This window comes from Antechinus flavipes, chromosome 2, assembly GCF_016432865.1.
Source record: "Antechinus flavipes isolate AdamAnt ecotype Samford, QLD, Australia chromosome 2, AdamAnt_v2, whole genome shotgun sequence".
Taxonomy (NCBI): domain Eukaryota; kingdom Metazoa; phylum Chordata; class Mammalia; order Dasyuromorphia; family Dasyuridae; genus Antechinus; species Antechinus flavipes.
Window position 1 is genome coordinate 614,601,779 of NC_067399.1, and position 20,753 is coordinate 614,622,531.

At 42.2% G+C, this 20,753-nt stretch overlaps 1 protein-coding gene across 3 annotated transcripts in view; it reads right to left on the reverse strand.

Moving 5' to 3' along the window:
* The window catches only part of CRTAC1 (cartilage acidic protein 1), a 181,731-nt gene that overhangs the window by 27,014 nt on the left and 133,964 nt on the right, over nt 1-20,753 (reverse strand). For all 3 annotated transcript variants that reach the window (XM_051981823.1, XM_051981826.1, XM_051981825.1), the window contains exons 5-7: nt 15,117-15,273; nt 3,328-3,462; nt 68-213 (exon numbers count right to left, since the gene is read on the reverse strand). In XM_051981823.1, the coding sequence (XP_051837783.1) occupies nt 68-213; nt 3,328-3,462; nt 15,117-15,273 (438 nt within the window). The remainder of the gene's footprint in view (nt 1-67; nt 214-3,327; nt 3,463-15,116; nt 15,274-20,753) is intronic.

The window sequence follows — 20,753 nt, forward strand, 5'->3', positions numbered from 1 at the left end:
CGGGGCCCACTCTGTTTCAAAGGAAGGGAGGGGGGAAGGAAAGAGAGAGGGGCCCCAACCCGCTTACCCGGAAGCGGACCTTCCCGTGAGTGGTCATCTGTAGGTACAGGCGGTGGGGGCCATTCCAGTTGCCGTAGACTATATCTACCTTGCCATCCCTGTTGAAGTCGGCCAGGGCTATCCCGCGCCCGTGTTGCTGTGGGTCATCCACACCTGGAATACCAGAGATAGGATGAGCAGAGATTCCTATTGGGCAGTGCCCGGGACTCCTTGTTGCTCAGAGGTTCAGACATAAGATTTTTTTTTCATATCCCTGGGTAATATAATCATTTTATTTTATTTTACTTTTTACAGTATCAATTATCAGATCGATCTTTTTATTGGATCAGAGGGGATTTTTAGCAATATCTCCTCCAACTCCTACCCCTTCCAAACTAAGATGATAGTTCTTTCTGTTTCCAATGCCTAGTATAGCACCTGGCACATAGTAGGCACTTAATTTTGTTGACTGATTGACTAATGATTGCCTAGGAAGTAGCCCAGTTTGAATGTGAACTTATATCTTCTGATGTGTACGATGCACATGTCCTGCCTGCCTGAGGTGGAGCTGTCCAGCAGGAAGGGCCAGACCTCTCAGTAAGCCCCTTACAAACGCATATTTCCTAAAGGCTTTGGTAGAGCTGAGTAGAGGCTGCCAGCCTCCAAAACTAATACCTTCCAGACTTTTCTTTTCCCACTCTTCAGGATTTAATGTGTTTGGGTACAATAAAAGGGTGGGACAGGATAATGGTGTCAGGAGGCTAAAGGATCCCAAGGCAGAAATTAGATGATCCCAGTGAATACTAAAAGCAACAGGCCATTTTCTTTATCATATTCAAGGGAAAGCTTGGAGACTTAACTGGAGATTTCTAAGAGAGAATAAAGGGCAGGCAATGCCAGCTAGAAAAGGGTGCTAAGACTGACTGCACCTAGGCTGGGGCTGACTCCCAGTATAACCCACCAGCCCTATACATGAAAGGCTAGGAAAGCAACATTCCCTCTAATCCATCTGTAGAGTGATCAGGGTCTTTTGTAGTCTAGAGAAGTCATTGTGTTCCAACAATCTATGTCCTGGGTGTACCCCTTTCCCCCAATGCTCTCCCTTTTTCTGGTATTCCCCATATTAGGATTTCCTATTTCAGTTTCCAGTCTAGAAACGTGACTGGTACTTGCCTGTGACATCAAAGATGATAAAGCAACCGGGCTTGCCGGACTAGGTCCCCTGTGCCTCTCTATAAAGCACCTGAATCATCCTGATCATGAAGGTGTTCTGATAAATGGAGTGAAGATGGATTCTGGAGTCCCAATAAGGATTTGATATAATCTTTTACCAAGTCAGTACTCTGTTGAAATTATTGTGGAAGTCCTTTCTCCTATTACGCCCTCCAAGGCTACCAGACAATATTCCTGTCTGGTTTTATACTTTAGAAGTCCTAGCCTCTGCATAGGAGGCTGGTGGGGCTTTCCTGGTTAGAAACGGTCAGCTCAAGTTTGGGAAGTGCAGTCCTAGCCCTTGCTCCCCCTGTGTATTTCCCAGAGGTAGCCAGTTAAGTACAAGGCATCCCCTTGAATGAGCCAAATAAAATGGACTATTGCTTTCAGCATTGATTGGGCTCAACCGATTCTTCCATGAAACCCTGTTTAAAACTGAAATAGACCCCCACTATTCAGCAGCGGTTCACAACAAGGATTGAGCAGTCAAACACTTGGAAAGCTAATAGCTTTCAGAGGAAAGGAAGGAGCAGAGTTTGGGGAACACAGGGAGGCAGAGCCAGATCTAGAAGCTGCTGATTTGGAAGGTAATGGGGGGTCAAATTCAGCAGCTTCCAGGATTAATATGCCATTAATTTTCCACTGAAATTTCCCAGCCCCAAATGTCTGTGGCCTTCTGTGTTGGCCCATTTCTCTCCTATCTACGAGGCACCTTGACAAGGAGACGGTTCCCTTTCACGGGAATAATAGGTGCCAAAGCCGCATTTCACTGCAGCATCTGTTTGGGTGATGAATGCCCTCTTGACATGTCTTGTTAAACCCCTACAATCATTCTGACTTTCAATTATGGGACTAGCACCTCTCTTCTCTCCTCCCCGCCTGATACCCACTCTCTGTTCCAACTTCTTCACTCACCTCTGCTTCCATCTCTTTAGCACCTTATCAGATCCTCAGGTTTTCAGGTGCTTTTTTTTTTGTTTTTATTTTTTTTTAACTTTTATGATTTTTTGGTGATAAAAAAAATTAGCTGCCAGAGAAGTGTCAAAAATGGAACTTGGTAATGAGAAAGGTACACTTGGTGGGAGGTCAGGGAGCTCACCTTTGAGCTTAGGTTTGTTCAAGACCCACGAATAAAAGAGAGGAAGGGCGAAGGTCAGGATATTGGCTGGGTCCCAACCAGGCTGGGTTTCTGCCAAGGGGTTTCAGGCAGAAAACAATGACTGAAATTGGCAGTTCTGTGAGAGGATATTTTTCCTGTCTTTAGGGGGTTGACTCTGCCTGCCTGCTCTAATTTCATCATCTAAGGTCATTCCTAGATGACTTGTGCCCAAGAAAGAGGTGAACCTGCACATCAGGCTGCTACTTTCATTCACAGGAATGCTACAGGAAGGAGTGCTATGTGAGTGAATCAGGATTAGGAGGAGTCGTTGGAAGGGTGATCAATCAAATAATAAGCATTTTTAGTGTGCTTTCATGTCCCAGGAATACTGTGCTAGAACCTATGGATACTAATACCAATAATGAAACAGTTTTTCTTTGTGAGGATTATGTTATAAAGGGGGAGACAAGTATGTAAGTGATTAAGGACTGGAACATATCAGACTACATATAGAGAATAAATACAAAGAAATATGAAGTGGTTAAATGCAAGGTGGTTTGGGAAGAGGAGGACAATGTTAGTTGGATGGAATCTGAAAAAGGTTCATGCTGAACAGAGAGACAATTGGAGAGGAATGGGAGAGCTGGATTCCATGAAAAGCATGTGGGATGAGCTAAGGGAGAAAGAACTAGGGAAGTGGTGACCAGAACTGAGGAGAAATTTAAGAACTCAAAGAAGGCTTTGGGGATTATGTTCACATATGAGTTTTAGGGTGCAGAGACTGTCTCATCTAAAGTTCAGTGTCTTTAGTGTGGAGTGCACCCAGTAGGTATAAAATAAATGCTTAATGAATTGAACTGACTCACTGAAAACTGCCTGGGGCATCTAAGAAGTTTCAGAGAAACAGCTGAACCATGGGGACTGGTGAACATTGGCCCCTTCACCCAATGACACGGGGCTGAATAGAACACACTCACCAGTGCTGGCGGCCACATCTATGAAGGTGCCATCCCCCTGGTTGTGGAAGAGGAAGTTGGGTCCATTCTCATTGTCGCAGAAGATGTCCGAGGCACTGCTGCTGAGAATGGGGCCCACGCTGACTCCTCGACCCCCTGGAAGAGAGCACCGTGGGCAAAGTCAGGGGAGACCAGCCTGTCTCCCCGGGAGAGGGTGATGTTATCAGGGAAATTGCCATTCCCTCCAAGTAAGATCTGTGCCATTATTGCAACAGCCTAGAAACTGCTCTCCTGGATTCTGGTCTAGTCCCTCTGTCCAGCCTAACTCCGCACAGTAGTCAGAGAAACAGCAATTCCCAAAGCACATGTCTGACAATGCTTTAAGAAGCTTCAGTCCCCCTGTTGTCTGTAGGAAAAAATAAACTACTTCACTGTTAGCCATTGAAAGTCCTTCACAATCTGGCCCCAAGCTGTCTTTCCATACTGGTTTCCCATCGGTCTGGACTCCATATTCCTGTCTTATTCCTGTCCCAGAAAGGACCTCTTGATGCTTCCCCTGCAAGATGTCCCATCGATACTCTCCTTGACTTTACACATGAGAATTTTCCTATGGGAAGGCTCTCCCTCCACACTTTCTCTTAGATCTATTTCCTAAGATGGAGTGCCCTTGTCTATAAAGGCATCTTCTGTTTCCACTCCACTCCCCCAGATGTGGATGCTCTTGACATCTAGACTCCACTCCTCCCAGTCTCTCTCTGTGTGTATACTCTCTCCCTCTCCTCTCTCTCTCTCTCTCCCTTTCCCTCTCCCTCTCTCTGTGTTTCTGTCTCTCTTTCTCTCTGTCTCTTTGTCACTCTCTGTTTCTTTCTCCCCCTCTGTCTCCCCCCTCAAATACATAGATCATTTTTCTATATGTCCATGCTGTTTCTCTCCATAAGAACGTAAGTTCCCTGAAGGCAAGAATAGTTTCTCTTTTGTATTTTTCTCCTGTGCCTAGTATGGCATCCTGGCCCACTTTGTGCCTCCAGAAGGGTTTAACATGGTGTTTGGCACATAGTACTTAAGTGCTTCCTGATTAATCAACTGACTGATATAGATGCTCATAAATGCTTGTTGATTCAAGACTCCCAACATTCCATTGGGAAACCCACCCCCAGCTTGGAGTCAGGGAGATGGAAGGAAGCTTCTTGACAGCTCCGGCATAGAGGTAGCATGGATCAGAGGAAAGAGATCTGTCTTTGGGATCAGAGGAGTAGAGTTTAAATCCTATTCGTTACCTATGTGACCTTAGGGTTTCCACTTAATATCCCTGAATCTCAGTTTCCTCATTTATAAAATAAGGGAATTGGATGGGGTGGTCTTTGAAGTTTCCTATAAGTTTATGAATTTAAAAGACCCAATAAAGAGATTTTCTCTAACTGGTTATTTTCCCCCAAGCCTCTGTGGAAAAAGCCCAAGAAGTGACATTGGGAGAAATTAATGCATGCATGAATGTTTTCTCCCCCTGATCACTGTAACATTTTTAAATCAGTGCTGAGCAGGGGACAGACACCTAAACCTAAGGAGCTGGAGAATAAGAACTAAATTATTTAACCTTTCCATCTTCTCACCTGCAATAAGTTTCTAGGATCTCTAAGGTACATTCTGGCTCTAAAATTCCATGATTCCGTGTCTACTTTCCAAGGAAGGAGAAACATGTGTCCCCCAGGGTAATTACTGTGGGTCTTCTGCTCTGCCCCTATAAGGCTGGGTAAATTTGGTCAAGTCATAGAATCATGAAGACATTGAAAATAATATAATCCAAGAGTATAAAACTTAGGATCTGTGAACTCTTGTAAAAAACATTTTGATAACTACATTTAATATAACTGGGTTCCTTTGTAATCCTATTTATTTTATTTTGTGCATTAAAAACCATTTTCTCAGAAAAATTTGAGAAAAAGCTTCATAGACTGCCATAGAAATCCATGACCCAAAAAAGGTTAAAAATCTCTAATTTAATCCATGTATTTCTCCACAAAGGGTTGAGTTGAAACCATCCCAGATGTGAAAAATGATGTAATTATGAAAATTGCAAAATGACTTGGCAAACTGTTCGAATGAACACAAGCTGGGCTCCCGCTCCCACCCCGCATGCTGCCCCCATCACTTCATGGGAGCACCACGGGCACGATCGGGGAGTCCGATCCAGAATGGAACAACGATGCCTCGTCTTGGGTTCACCTTTCCAGGGGCCAATTGCATTATAAACCAGAGCTCAGGGCACCTGCTGATGTGAAGTGACAGATCACAACTCATCCCCTCCAGATGGGGAAACAACTAGCTTTAGGTCACTTTGCTAATTTGAGATGGAGACACTCCCAGTTCCAGATGTCTGGGAAGATGTCCCCGGAGGAAAGAACAGACGCATCCTTCGTCTTTGAAAATAGCACTTATACAGGCTGCCCACGTGGATGAGGGTGTCAGGGCCACCTGGGACTGCAGGGCCTAATGCTCATCACAGGCTCTTCATTAACATTCTAGGCCCCGTGTCTTTTGATTTCTCACTGATAATCTAATTAAACCTTTAAGGATGGGCCAAGCAACACAGAAGTTCATGCTGCTCTCATGGAGTGCCTTTAACAGGTAAGCACCAATTTCCTAATCACAGAGGCTGTAGTATAGAGTAGTACGGGATAATTTGGCAAACACAAAGGTTTTAGGCTTTCCTTTTCTAGATCTGTAACAGCAAAGGTCTGCCTCCTCCTGCAGAAATGGTGGACGCTAAGGGGCTTTCTTTCTTGCCCGGACCACTTTGGTCAGACCCAATGCCTGGATATCAGTGGTGAGATCTTAGCCTGGGTCATGTCCCTTTGCAATGGCGGTGCTGCCCAGGGACTAACCACAGAGAAAAATCCATTATTTCCCCTAGTTTCTGGCATCTTCCAATTTCCCCTCTGCCTCTGGCCCCAAGCTGTGACACATTCTCTTCATTTTCTGCGAAGCAGGCTATTTCCCTTTTGGACAAAATTCTAAATCTTTCTAATTAACTAATTGGGTTGGGTTGAAGCCTTGCACCATTTGTAACCTGTAATTACTAGAAATTGCCATGGTAACCAAACTACTAATTAGTGACAATTTATTGTCATGGCAACAGGACCATAACAGAGATGTTACCCACACTGCCTCTTTGGCAAGTTTGCCACTCCAGCCGGGAGCAGGTGAGCGTCACATCCATGAGGCTGCCCTCTCCAGCATCTGTATCAGTCTGTGGAAGCAGGACACGGTGGACAACTGGGTCTCGGTGGCCCCTTTTCTGCCATCTCAGCATGAAGGTCCGTATTTGCCAGTACTAATATTTGAGTTCACTTCAAGTTAGTATCCACCAGTCTGAGGTACATCCTTAAACTTGTTCTTCCTGCCTCAACAATGGCAAGAAACACTTATCCACCAAAATCTTTAACCAGATCCATAGAGAGCTATTAAAGCAATGGTGGTCTACTAGTGGGGGGAAGAAGGTACGACTCCAAACTTTAGGAATGACTGGGCTTCCCATTTCTAAAATGAGAGTGTGGAACAAGATTAGGGGTACAGTGTCTCAGACCCCTTTGGCAGTCTGGTGAAGCTTAGGGACCTCTTCTCAGAATTAGCTTTTCAAGTGCAAAAAGTAAAATACATAGGATTACAAAGGAAACCAATGATACTGAAATAGTTATCAAAAAATTTTTTAAAAAACCCCAACAGTTCACTGGCTCCAAAATAAGAACTACTGAAGATGATCTCAAAACCCCTTCTAGTTTTAATGTTCTATGTTCTAGAACATTGTTAACTCTTGTTAGAAAACTAGGAGTTTTCTTGGAGTTTTCTAGGAATCATTGCACAACTGTCACAACCTCCCTAAAAGATACTATTGTCCTTTTTGTCTACTTTCTTGGACAAATGAATTTTGCACAACTATGACCTATACTTCAGTTTTCAAATCTTTAAATGAGTTGGAGGAGTCAGTAAACCGCTCTGGTATCTTTGCCAAGAAAAGCTCAAATGGGGTCATGGAGATGGGGTTGAAATGACTGAATAACAATAAGAACATGACCTGTTGTGTAAAGTAATGCTTTTTGTATTCATCCTAAAGCTGCCTCAAAGCTTCAAAGGGAGCTTATTCTGGGACTGAGAAACTGGAAGCTCCCCTGCCTGGGCCAAGACTGCTGCAGGGTGGGGGTGAGGCTTTGACATCAAGGCTACTGTGGTTTAGAGAGATATTGGGACAGAAACACAGATAATTGTCACTGCTCTTGCCCATCCTTCTGCTCTGTTTCTAGCACCAATAGCCCAAAGGCTAAGGGGCATTGTGATTTTCCCAGGAACTTGAGATTTTCCTTCACTTTCAATCCCATACCAATTGGGGAGGGGTTCATTCACCATTAGGAATACTTTGCTCAATTCTGTGGGATTCAGTGCAAGAGGAATGTCAACACAATGGATTCTGTTGAGAGCAGGGCATCCAGGATGGGTAGAGCTCTTGAAAATGTGCCATATGAGAATTGAATAAAGGAATAAAGGACATTTAGCTGAGAAGATGAGACTTGGTGGAGGAGGAGGAAGGGGAAATGATGTTTGTCTTCAATTTCCCTATCAGGAAAATAAGGGACTCAGACTAGATGGTCTCTAAGACCCTTCCTATTCTAAATCTATGGAGCTATGGAATATCTGAAGACTTATTCCAAACAATACAATATTTGTGTGGATCTAAAAGGAAAGGCATTTTGATGTCAGGGGAAGAGCCTGATCTTAGTGTCTAAGAAACCCTGACTCCTGTACATTGTCAGTGTACAACTGTCAGTTGTATACTATATGACCATGAATGGGACCTTGAGGGCCTTTGACTCCTTCATAAAATGAAAGGATTGCAGGAGCAAAGATTTAAAGCTGCAAAGGGGCTTAGAAGCACACTTTATAGAATATGGGAAAACTGAGGCACAAAGGTGTTAAGTAAGTGGGATATAGGATTTGGACTTAAGCCTTCCTAACTCCATGTCCAGCCCTCAATCCACTCTGTAGACAAGATGATGTTAAGGGTTTCTTCACCTATAAAAATTGGCCTGACTGGGTGGAAGTTATGGGAGATAAGAATTCAGCTCAATATAAGGAAAAGAGTTTGATCATTTAGCCAATCAACCAAGGAAGGAATTATCTGGTAAGGTAGCGAGTTTACTGTCACTGAAAGTTTTTAGGCAGAATTTGTATGGCTACTTTTCAAGGATGTTGTGGGAAGAATTCATGCCCTGACTATGTAAGAGGTAGAGAAGGTAATCTCTGTTCTCCTTTCCAAAATTATAAGTCATTGATTCCCATATAACATAGAGCATCTAATATATTTACATTCTGGTAAGACAAAAGCAATCCAATCTAGGAATAGGCTTTTTAAAAAATTCCCAACATAAAAGACCAAAAGGGTGCAGAGAGGAAATATCTGGGACAATTCTGGGAACCTAAACCCCAATTCTTGGATGGGAGAGGTGAATTGAAAAGGAAGGAGGAAAGATTAAGGGGCAATGATGAGGGTTCAATGGAAGCTGCATCAATAATTGGGATTCATTTTTCTTTAATTTCAGTCTTCTGAATGAGAATGAGTTCTCAATACCATGGCTCAGAAACTTCTTCATCTTGGAAGATCATGCCGACCCTAGAGTTCCCACCTTCATCCCTTGTGATCCTGCTCTAATTAGATGATTTCCACTAGAATCTATGTAGATAGGATATCAGGTTATCTGGGATTTCATTTCTCACCTTGTGGCATTCTCAACTTCTCAAAGATATACCCATGTACCCCTCTACTCTTTTCAGCTTCCTTTTATGGGTTTTTCCCCCATTCAAATGTAAGCTCTTCAGGGACCTTTTTTTTCGTGCTTGTATTTATATTTTCAGCATTTAAAAAACCACTACACAATACCTGGTACATAGCAAATGCTTATTTACTAAGTACTGTGGTGCTTAAATGGTCAGGAACTATAGCAGTCCTCAAAAGGAATTGAACATGATAAGAGTATTTGGAATCTGGAAGTATTCAGATCTTGACCCCATTGAAGAACCCTTCAGTGTTAGAGGAAGCCTTCTATCTAGATAATTTGATCTTCTGGGATTAACAAGCAGGGTTCCTAGAAAAACAAAAAATGACCTTGAAAGAGTCCAAGACTAGAGAACTAAAAAAGATCATGAAAGGAGAAGTAAATGGTACTGGGAAAAACTGGGGAAGGGGGAGTAGAGATGCTAAGAAAAGAGCAGAGGGAATAACAACCTCTCAGCTTCATCTTGGCTTTCCCAAGGCAGAAAAATAACCCGCTTGTGCTAGAATATCTGAATCCCCCTCTGTCCCCATCCTAGAGGCTGGGTAGGGGCTGGAGATGTCTATATAGCCAGGATATTCCCTGTGACTCTAGTCCTGGGAGGCAAAACAGCTCCCTAGAGAATAAATGTTACCTATCTCTCCCATCCATCCTTTCTCTGCAGCATGTGTCTGTAAGACAGTGAAGAAAAAGGGAGGTGAGCGTTACATATTTATTATTTTTCCTTAGTCAATGCAACAAGAGGGAGGGGTGATTCCTAAATCTATATGCAAGAAGGCAGCCTACCCCAAAGGGCCTGTGACTCATTAACTGAGTGACCCTGAGCAAGGTGCCTAATCTCAACGGGTCTCAGTAAGATGTAGAGGCTAGTCTGGGTGATAGATACTCCCCAAGGTCCCTTTTCAGGCTCTGAAGCTGATGATGCTCCAGTTGTGAAGCTTCTGTGGGGGGTGGGCAAGAGGAGGGAAGGAAGGGGTTAAAGGGAACTTGGGGACAACCCGTTACGACAGAGCCGGCTGCCTCCCTGCCGAAGGGACTGACCGAGGATGCTCCGGGCTCCTAGAGCCGCTGTCCTTGGTCACCCCTCTGGAGTGACACTGATAACAGAGCGGCAGGGAGGCCCCAGCTGGGCTCTGTGCATCTCCGTCTCTTCCAATAATGACTTCCTATAAATCAGATCTGCCCTCTCCTTTGTTCAGCCCTGCTCCCAGCCAGCGGCAAAACTCCCCACCCAACACCATAAATCCACTTTCATTTTCTTTCTAAATTTCCTTTAAGGTTCCTTTAATCACCACCTTCCACCCAGGGCAGATGCTCCCTAAATGGTCCGAGCCCTGTGGAAGGAGGATTCGGGGGTGGGCAGAGGGCAGAAGTTTGGGCAGAAATGGGAAAGGCTGGGGCTGCTTGGAGGAGAAAGCCATTGGCTCTGGGAGTGGGCGACGGGGTCCCAAGTGGCTCCCGGGTGGCCGTGGGGCTCCCTTTTTCCTCCGTGCCTGGGAGCTGCCTCCTGGCCTTCTGGGTGGAAAAGGGGCCCAGGAAGACCCTTCCTCGCCAACGGCCTCTGGGCTCTCTTAGCTAGGGGACAAACGCTCCCTCCCCAGGGCATGCAAGTCCCTCGAGAGTAGGCTGGAGAGCCGCTAGATGGCACTGTGTGCCAACGGTGTGGCCATAGACAGCCCTGGCTGTGTCTGGAGAGGCTCTGCCCCACCCCCACCCCAGGAGAGCTTTGACAGAGGGGTGATCAGTGATCCCCAAAGGGCTGGATGCCCTCAATCAGATTGCTTAAGACCCTGACTGAGTCCTCAGGAGCTCCACAATGTCCTCTATTTATTTCTATCACCTGAGGGGCAGGGAGACATTTCACTTCCAGATGTTGCAACCCCCTTGCAATGGGGGGAAGGGAAGGCAGGTAACTGGACACATGTCCCTCACTGACCCTTGGGGGCCCCTGTGCAGGACTGGGAACTCTGGGAGCTCATGGCCTGCTTCCTCCCAAGGCTACCAGCTCAGGGGTATTGTCACAGCATGGATGACACCATCTTTAACTCCTCAGGGCCTGTAGTACAATCCCAAAGGAAAATTCAAATCCCACAGCCCATTCTCTATTTTATTTCCCATTCTTGGAGCTTATTGGGGAGGCTATTTGCTGTAGTCAGATGTTTCAAAGTATTCCATCAAAACTTTACTCCTATCCTAATGGCCATGGAACCCTTAAAATCCGTACCTGTGGCACCCCACTGCCAGAAATCCCTGTCCTTCAAGGGGAATAAGTGACATCTTCAAGTGGAAAAGGAGATGGAGGAAATCTGAGATGTAACCTTCAACCCTCTCCCCTTCTAAGTAGTCTAGAGATAGGGTCATGAGGAAGGTCATTGGGGAGAGCTGTTGAAGGGGAGCAATGATGATTTGGGGAAATATGGGCTGAGAGAAGGAAAATTTTTGAGGCTCAATAGGTTCTTTATAGCCAAATTATTTTGAGAAATTATAAAGCAGCAGTTAACATGTCCTGTGGACATTCCCAGATGTCCCCTCTTTTTTTCTGAGCCTTTCTTAGGCCGGATAGGGCGTCCTCTTCACATCTGGCTCATCCATGCCAGTGCAGCCTCCGTTGCAAAGACCCCCTCTAGGCTCTCTCACAGATTTATTTCAGCCCTCCTAGAACTTGTTAGGTCCCCTGATTCCCGACTTTCCAAACCTCTTAAGACCAACCCATTCAATTCAAACCCATCTAAGGAAATTTGTTCTTTTTTTTTTTTTTGCCTAAAAAATATTCCTATTTTTAATTACTCCAATTTTCTTTATTAGAAGGGAAGCCATAGCATTACCAGAAGGCTTCCAATCTGGAAGACCTAGTTTTTAGTCCCAGGTCCACTGATAATTAGCTGTGATATTCCACCTTGCAATTCCCTCCTCCATAATTTTAATTCTCTGGCCCTCAGTTTCCTCCTTTGCAAAATCAGAATATTGGACTGGATGATCTCTAAGGTTCCTTTCATATCTGAGTGTCAGGGATCTTTATTCTTTTAACAGCTCCTTCTATGAATAGCCCGTCCTATAATCCATCCCCAACCCCTGGCAGTCTCATCATTTTCCAGCCATTCTTGCAGATCAAGTCACTTAAATGGCTAAGCCAGGCCTGTGCTCAGAACTGGGAGCTATTCAGAAAAATTGACTGTTCAGTGTTGGGCTGATGCTTCTGCATGTTTGTGGAGATTTTTTTTCCTTCTCAGGAAAATATGGTTTATTACCAACACAGCCTTCCTGCAGAGCATCCCCACGTGAATCTCTGGGCATGCTCATGGCGCTTTAGATTTGCAAAGTCCTTTATTCACTAGTCATTTGTTAGCAAGTTTGTCCTCGAAAACTTTGTCAGCTCAGTTGGAATTAATCTTCCCCCTTTTACTGAGGAGGAAATACGGATAATGAAGACATAACCACCACCTTGGGAAGCACTGATATCTCTTTCTCTTGGAAAGCTTTAGAAACACGACAGACTCCTAGATGCCTAGAGGCAGGGGATGGACAAAATGATATCTCATAGTTCTAGACTTTGGGAAGTTAGATTTAATGAAACTGTATTTTCCACGTTTGTGAAGGGCCAGTGATTTCATTACTGTTTGATGCTCCCTCCACTTACAGCATCTTAATTGATATGTGTCTGGTTAGGGAGACTGGGAAAATAGGGCTTCCCCTCAAAAAGCTTACTTTCTGGTGGGGGAGATAATATGCACTTATATGAATCCATGCAAAGTAAATTTTTGTGGGGAAGGCTTTAGCAGATGGGAACATCCAGAAGGATTTCATGTAGATATGGTGGTACTTAAGGAAACTAAGGAATCTAAAAGATGGAAGTAAGAAGAGAACACAATTCTCTACATGTGATCTCTCATCTGATTCTCAGAATAACTCTGTGATGTATCAATACATCAGGGACTCACAGTTAAAGTCTGAGGCTAGACTTGAACCCCAAATTTTCTGACTCCAAGTCCAGAGCTATATCTATTGAGACAAGATTAAAAGTGGGACATAGTTAAACAAATAACAACACAACTAATGCTAATTTTTTATTTTCTAAATCAATATGCAGCCTGCAGGAATACATTTTTATTTGAGTTTGACACCCTTACCTGTTTCCCAGGGATCATTTATAGAGAACAATAAAATGGCTAGCATAAATGAAGGAGAGTAGTGTAAAATAAGATTGTCTAAAAAAATTAGGTTGGAGTCCAATTGTTATGGACTTTCATTGCGAAACAGAGGAATTGACATTTCATCCTAGAGCTAACAGGGAGCCACGGGAGTTTATTGAGCAGGAGAGTTTAGTCAGATCTGTGCTTTAGGAAAATCATTTCAGCAATTAAAAGGAAAATGTATTAAAAGAAGGGATAGATCAGTAGGGAAACTAATTAAAAAGCCATTCACAATCTACCTATAACTTATAGGTTTAACCAGTCTGCTGCATCTCAGAACATTATCTAGGGAATGTCAGAGGCAGAATCCAAATCTGCTTCCAAAATCCAAAACCCATGCTCTAACCCTTACACCATGATGCCTCCAGAGATGTTGTAATACAATTTGAAATGTATAACTGGGAGTGTTTCTAATGAGAGATTCTGTTTTTAAAGTCTAGATTGATTCTAGTTTGGCTGAAGTTAGTATAATTAGCTGTTTAGAATTTTAACTCTAGGTTTGGGTACCCAATTTCTATTTGGGCTATATTCTGGACTTCCTTTATCATGCCCCAGAAATCACTTTATCCTTGAAATGCACTCCAAGCCTGGAATTCATGCATCAGAAGGGATTTCCATCCCTGAAGTCTCCACCTCTGATCAGATGGCTCTTCCCAGAACCTCCACTGAAAGAGGGCAGCTGGATCATCCATTTCCTTCTTTTCCAGACTAGACTCTGGAATTATTCTATCATACCCTTCCCCCCACCCCCTAGTTACCAACTCTCCCACCTCAGTTTCTGCTTATGCGTTATATTCCCTCATTAGAATATCAGATATTTGAAGCCGGATACTGTCTTATTGTTTGCTTTTATTTGCATTATTTATGTAGTAAGTCATTAATACATGGCTGATGACTGACTGCTGGATTACAACTTGGGTAGAGACTGATCATCAGCCATGCAGTAGGAAGTAGCAGGGATTTAGTCAGCAACTGTGTTGAATAAAAAATAAAGACCTTCCTCTTTACAAAAAAAAAGAAAAAGAAAGAAAAAAGAAACTCACTTGTCAGTGACTCTGCCTAGTAGGTCCACTATATCCCAAAGTGTTAGGGTGTTTACTTTAGGAGGCAAAAACAAAGATTTGAAATGAAAACACAATTATTTGAACCCCAGTTATCCAAGACAGAGCTTAGCTGAAGCTCATGGATTTAGCACTCAATTCCTGGCTGCTTATGTGTAAATAAATAACTTTGTCTGCTATTTGGCCATAAGAGATGTTTTAAACCTTAGCTTTTGTGACATGTTGGCTTTCTTCTACAGAACCTGTTCACCTATCATTTGAGATTCATTTGGGGCCTTTTAGAGGAAGGAGAGTCACACTTCATCTTCCCCCTGATGATCCCCTTCCCCTATAGCCAATGCTTGTTGGGATTTCCCAAGGCCTATTAGAAATCTCTGGGTTTTTTTTTTTTTTTGAGAAATAATTGGAAATATCTTCTGTTGATGAGAAAAGGGGTAAAGGCCCCTTCGTATGGCCCTCATTCTTCCTTTCTTATTTACATGGGATGGGAGATTCAAATTCATATTTTTCTTCTTCAAGCCACATGCCAGATGCCTTGTGGGACTTAGCTTTGTAGGAGCCCAGTTCTGTGGACAATATCACCCTAATCATTTATTATCATCATTCACATAATCATTTTGGAAATATGATTTCAACTCAGGTCTTCTTGACTCCAAGTACGACACTCTTAGCTCTAATGTCCCCTTTTCCTTCCCCAACCCCATTCTTTTCCTCCCTGCTTTCCTTAGTACCCCTACCTGTGTATTTGCTGACCCCAGCTTCCGCAGCCACATCACTGAGAGCCAGAATACCCCTGGAGAGATCACTGGCCTCCGGATCCATTTCGATGAGGGCATCTGGGCCCACATTACCATTGGCATAATTGGCTATGTAAATGGAGTAGCGGCCAGATCCCTGTAATGAAAGAGAAAGGGGTGAGCTGGGCTTATGGTCTCCCTCCTTGGTCTGTTTGTGTCTTTTTCTAAAGAAACAACTCTCCCTTATTCCGCCAGTGACTATAGACCTTTTACTAAGCTCTTTCCTTTTTCTCCTAGGCTCTCCTGGGAGATCATATCCATTCTCCATCTTTAACTTCTATCTCTCTCAAAACTACTTCCACTGCAGAGCTCACTCCATCTGCCTAGCACCTAGCAGAGCCATAGGAGACGCTCAGGAAATATTTGTGGATTAGCTGATCTATCAAAAGGAAAATAATAATTCAGGACAACTAATGTACTTCATATACCTCTATATCTCTTCTACATCTTATGGCCTTATAGGACAGTGTGGGTGTATGAGGTATATATATATATATATATACCCACCAACCTCTCCACAGCCAACCAACTATGTCTTTTACACCCTAATCTTTTAGACTGGTTTCTCCTGGGAAGCCGATCATGAGCCACTTTAAGGTGACTAATGGATGAAGCAGGGGAGGAGCGAAAGGGCCCATTTTCTTCTTCCAGCAACCCATATATAAACTCTGGAGAAGCAGAGATTATGTCCTTAATGTGTCATGCTCACTGCCATCCCTGCTTACAGGATTTACTGAAGATTTCTGCTCTTTTATACTCTCATGACAATGACCACTGCTGTTACTCCTGATTCCTGGACCAGGATAACATTTTCTTTTATTTGGTGAGAATTTTGATGGGAGTAGCCCTTCTTTCACACAACCAACAGCTCAAAGAATATTTGACAATGAACAACTAAATAAACTGGGTCAAAGGAGATAAAGTATTGTTATTGCTGACTTCCCCACCTTTCTGTGGGCATCAATCTCATAACAAATGCTTAATTAAGTCCCTAAAGAATGAATTGTATTGAATTCCTCACACCCAGAACAACCTGCCCCTTTTTGAAACATCTTTTGGTGATATACAATATTTGGTTATTTATCCTTGGCTCATTTCCTAAGGGAATTTGCAATCCAATAGAAGCAAGAAATAACAAAGACAGATATGGATATAAAGTTAATTAGTACATATCAATATAAGGGTACAAGAAGGGGTCTGTGGAAATGAAGCAATATCTAGAGAAAGAGCAATAATAATCCTTGTATGGAACTTATGTTCATACAGAAGCTGGGCTAGGATCCTTTTTATCAACATCTGTGGAAATTAAGACGAACTATATTCGGAGATTTCCCAGAGAAAAGTCTGGATAGTGATAATATGGGCCAAAAAGAATGGTTTCTTTTAGAGGCATCGCATAGTTGCATCTGGCAATGCATGTCCAGAATCTGGAGGCTGTTGTATCAGGCCATAGAATAATTTCAAGTATGAATTTTAGCCCTTTTGTTGAGAGAAAATCCTGAGTGGTATAATTCTTTTCAAAAGAAAATGATTGCTCACGTGTTTGCTGGTGCTCGGAGGGACTGCAGCAAAGGACTAAAATCATGACCCGAAGAAGCAAGGGACCCAGAGTTCTTACTTTGTTATGAGCTTGAATACCCTAGCCCTCTATGAGACTTAGTTCAAGTAAGAGTCCCACACGAGGCCTTTCTTACCACATTAGTTGTGAGTGTTCTTCCCAAATTACTTTGTATTTCTTTTGAATATACTTTGTATTTATTCATCTGCATATATGTTTTTCCCCACTCCCATTGGAATGTAAACTCCTTGAGGACAGTGACTGTTTTGGTTTGGTTTTGTATCATCAATATCTAACATAGTGACTGGCACATAATAGGTGCTTTAAATACTTGTTGAATTATACATAGTAGCAGCAACATGGTATGATGGTTAACTATGAATGACTTAGCTCTTCTCAGCAACACAATGATCTGAGACAATTACAAAAAGACTCATGATGGAAAGTGCTATCTACATCCAGAGAAAAACCTATAGAATCTGAATTCAGATCGAAACATATTATTTTCACTTAAAAAAATTGTGTTCTTTTCCTTTTGGTCTGTTTCTTCTTTTACAACATGACTAATATGGAAATATGTTTTACATAATTTCACATATATAACCTATATAAAATGGCTTGCCATTTTAGAAAAAGGGGAGGAGAAGGAGGAAGAAAAATTTGGAACTCAAAATTTTTGTAAAAATGTCTTTACATATGATTTGAAAAAAATAAAATACTATTAAAATACTTGTTGAATTGAACTAATTCTAGTTCTGACACAAATTAGCTATGTGATCTCTGACATATTAATTCATTTCTCTGGGCCACCATTGTATAATTTTCCCAAAATTACTACCACTAGTACTAGTACTATTACAAATATTCTACTAGTGATACTAGAATTAATAATAGTAACCGACATACATTATTTTAAAGTTTGAAAAATCCTTTTCATATATATGAATATCTATGCATGTCTATATAGATATAGTTATATGTATATAAAATCTCATTTGAGCTTCATCACAACCTTATGAAGTTGAAACTGTAGATATCACTGAGGCTTGGAGGGATTAAATGATTTGCTTGTGGCACATAGCTAATAGCTAATAACTATCAGAGGCAGATATTTATTTCTTAACAAACTGATGTTGAGTCCTCCTCTCACCAGATATTCACCATTTTAAGACCAATACTCATTCATTACACCATGTAAGCTTAAAAGGGATGCTGTTAACCCCTCCACACTTCATAGAATCATTATAAAGATAAAATGGGACAATGAATGTGAATATACTTTGAAAGGGGGAAAAAAACCATACAAGTACAAGGCACTATTAGCATTAATGATCAAGGACAACTTCTGGCAGAAGATGAAAGGTAGATGAAATATGATGTGGCAGAGATAGGGATAAAGTTATTTCAGATATGATGTGGCAAAATTAGCATAAGAATTATTTCAGATATAAGGAATGATATAAGTTGGGGCTCAAAAATTGAATCTTTGGCTATACAATGGACACAAATAGGGAACTGACTGATTAAGGGAAAAGGGAGCTAATGGGAAAGCCTGTCTGTGATCAAGAAACTTTATAATGGAATTACAAGATATGAGTTCAAATTTGAACTCTGTCATTGATTATCTGTGTGTTTTGTTTGAGCCAATTATACAACTTCTCCAAGACTCATAGGATCACAGACTAAGAATGTGAAAAAAAATCTCATAGTTCCTTATTTTATAGATAAACAAACTGAATTCAAAAGAGTTTAAGTAACATGTCCAGTCATGTGGCAGAGTCAGAATTTGAATCCAGTTCTTTGGACTTCATATCAACAACTGTTCCCAATGCATTCATTTCTTCACCTATAAAATGAGGAAGGAATCGAATCACGTGATTGCTAAGGTCTGTAGAGCTCTCAATCCTATGATCTGATTCAGATTAAAATAAGAGGACAGCAAAAAGTTTTTAGGAGGTACAGAACATGTCAAATCAATAAAAGCATTTATTAAGGGTCTATGCCATGTGTAAAAGGTCTAGAGATAAACAAAATAGCAAAAGACGATCTCAAAGAGCTCACAGTCTAATGCAAACAACTATATGCAAACAAGAAACAGGAAAAATGGGAGGCAATAAGTAGAGGAAAAGAGTAACATTAAGGGGGATCACAGGATAAGCTTCTTGGTTTTTGCTTTCTGTCCTTTCGGTCTTCCTGACTCCATTTGGGGTTTTCTTTGCAAAGACCATGTAGTATTTGCCATTTCCTTTTTCAGTTTCCTTACAGATAAGGAAACTGAGGTAAATAGGGGTAAATGACTTGTTCAAGATCATGTTGCTAATAAGTATCTAAGGCCAGATTTGAACTTAGATTTGCCTCACTTCAGGCCTGCTAGTTTATCCACTGCACCACCTAGTTGCCCTTCAGTTTCTTATAGAAGGTGGGATTATAGCAAGGATTTGAGGAAGGCCAGGAGGTATAAACTTTTCAGGCACTGGGGGCAGCCAAAGAAAATAATCAGAATATCTTGTGTGAGGAATAGCAAGAGGCCGGTGTTATTAGATTACCAATTGTGAGTGTTTCTGAAGACTTAATGTAGGAATACTGGAAAGATAGGAGGTAGCCATCTTAGAAAAAGTTTTTTAAAAATATAAAATGGTGAATTTTTTATTTGATTCTGGAAGTGATAGTACAAAAAAACAAAAGATTAAAATGAACAAAATTAGGATTAACTTTGTGAAGATGGGGTGACATTAAGGGTCAGTAGGGCATGTCAAAAGACCTTGATTCAAATTCTAGCTCTGTTTATTACCTGTGTGACCTTCAGGAACAGAAGAAGGCACCAAATAGCCTTCTCACTAAAGAATGACATCTGTAGGATGTCAGTGATAGGGAAGACAGGTGGGAAGGAAGAAAAGCACAATACTCATTCAGATGTGAGATGCACTGGTTGGTAGGGGGCTTCAATTATACCTATGTGAGAGGTCCCAGGGTATAGGGGATAAGTGCTGGGTACAGTATTGCCAGATCAGCATATCCAAGTCACTTTACTCATTCTGCACTTGTTTCTCCAAGTACAGTATTTTATAGGGCTGATCTGCACAGAGCTCAAATGAGATAACATATGTAAATCACTGAAAATCTTAAAGCATCATACAAATGTCAGTTACTACTGCTGTGCCCCTGGCTCTCTTTACTGAAGGTTTTGGGTACTTTGGGCTTCCATTCCTACCTTCTTCCTTCACACTTAGATGTTTTACTTGTTTCTCTTCTTCATTCCTCAGGTTTGGACAGATAAAGCAATTATTCTCTTTAGGGCAGAGTGGATGCAGGAGGATGGGCTGGGGGAGAGGGAAGGAGAGAGCTTTTTATCTTGCAAACTTGACAATCTTAAGGTGTCTGGAGGTCTGTGATCTGTGATCTGGAGGGAAAAGAGGCGATGAACACTTCTGGCCAAGGACTGGCTACATGATGTTAATGTGCTCTTGGTGATTATTATTATTTTTTTTGGCATTCCGACTGTGTCTTTGTTTTGTGCTTAAATTCATTTGTGTGCAGATAACCTTCTTAGGCCAGAAAACGTGCCTTTTTTCTTGATTAACCTTTACACACCACCAGAAAGCTCTCCCTAAAGTTCATTCTCCTGGACCAGCTGAAAAACCCTGACGGAGGAGAAGAAAGATCGGCTCTTTCTACATCATACCCTATTCCTTGTCTCTCCCAGCTCCCTACAATTCTCCTCACGACTTGGAGCTGTGCTCTAGGGATGACTCCCCCTTCTCCCATCACCTTGTGCCAGGCAGGAGTCCAGGTGGCAAGGATTCAGGTCAAGTCTAAATGTGGCTTCACAGCCCAGCTTGGCTCCTCTTCCCAGCACCAGCTTGTTAAGAAATAAATATTTATACCTGGCACCTGCCTCTTCTGAGGGCCTAGAGGCCCCTGCTGTGAAATTTCACGCTGAATCCCCAATCCCCTCTATGTAATTTTGATTGTGAAGTAAGCTGCCCCCTCCCAACAATCTTTCCCCTAGAGTGTGGGGG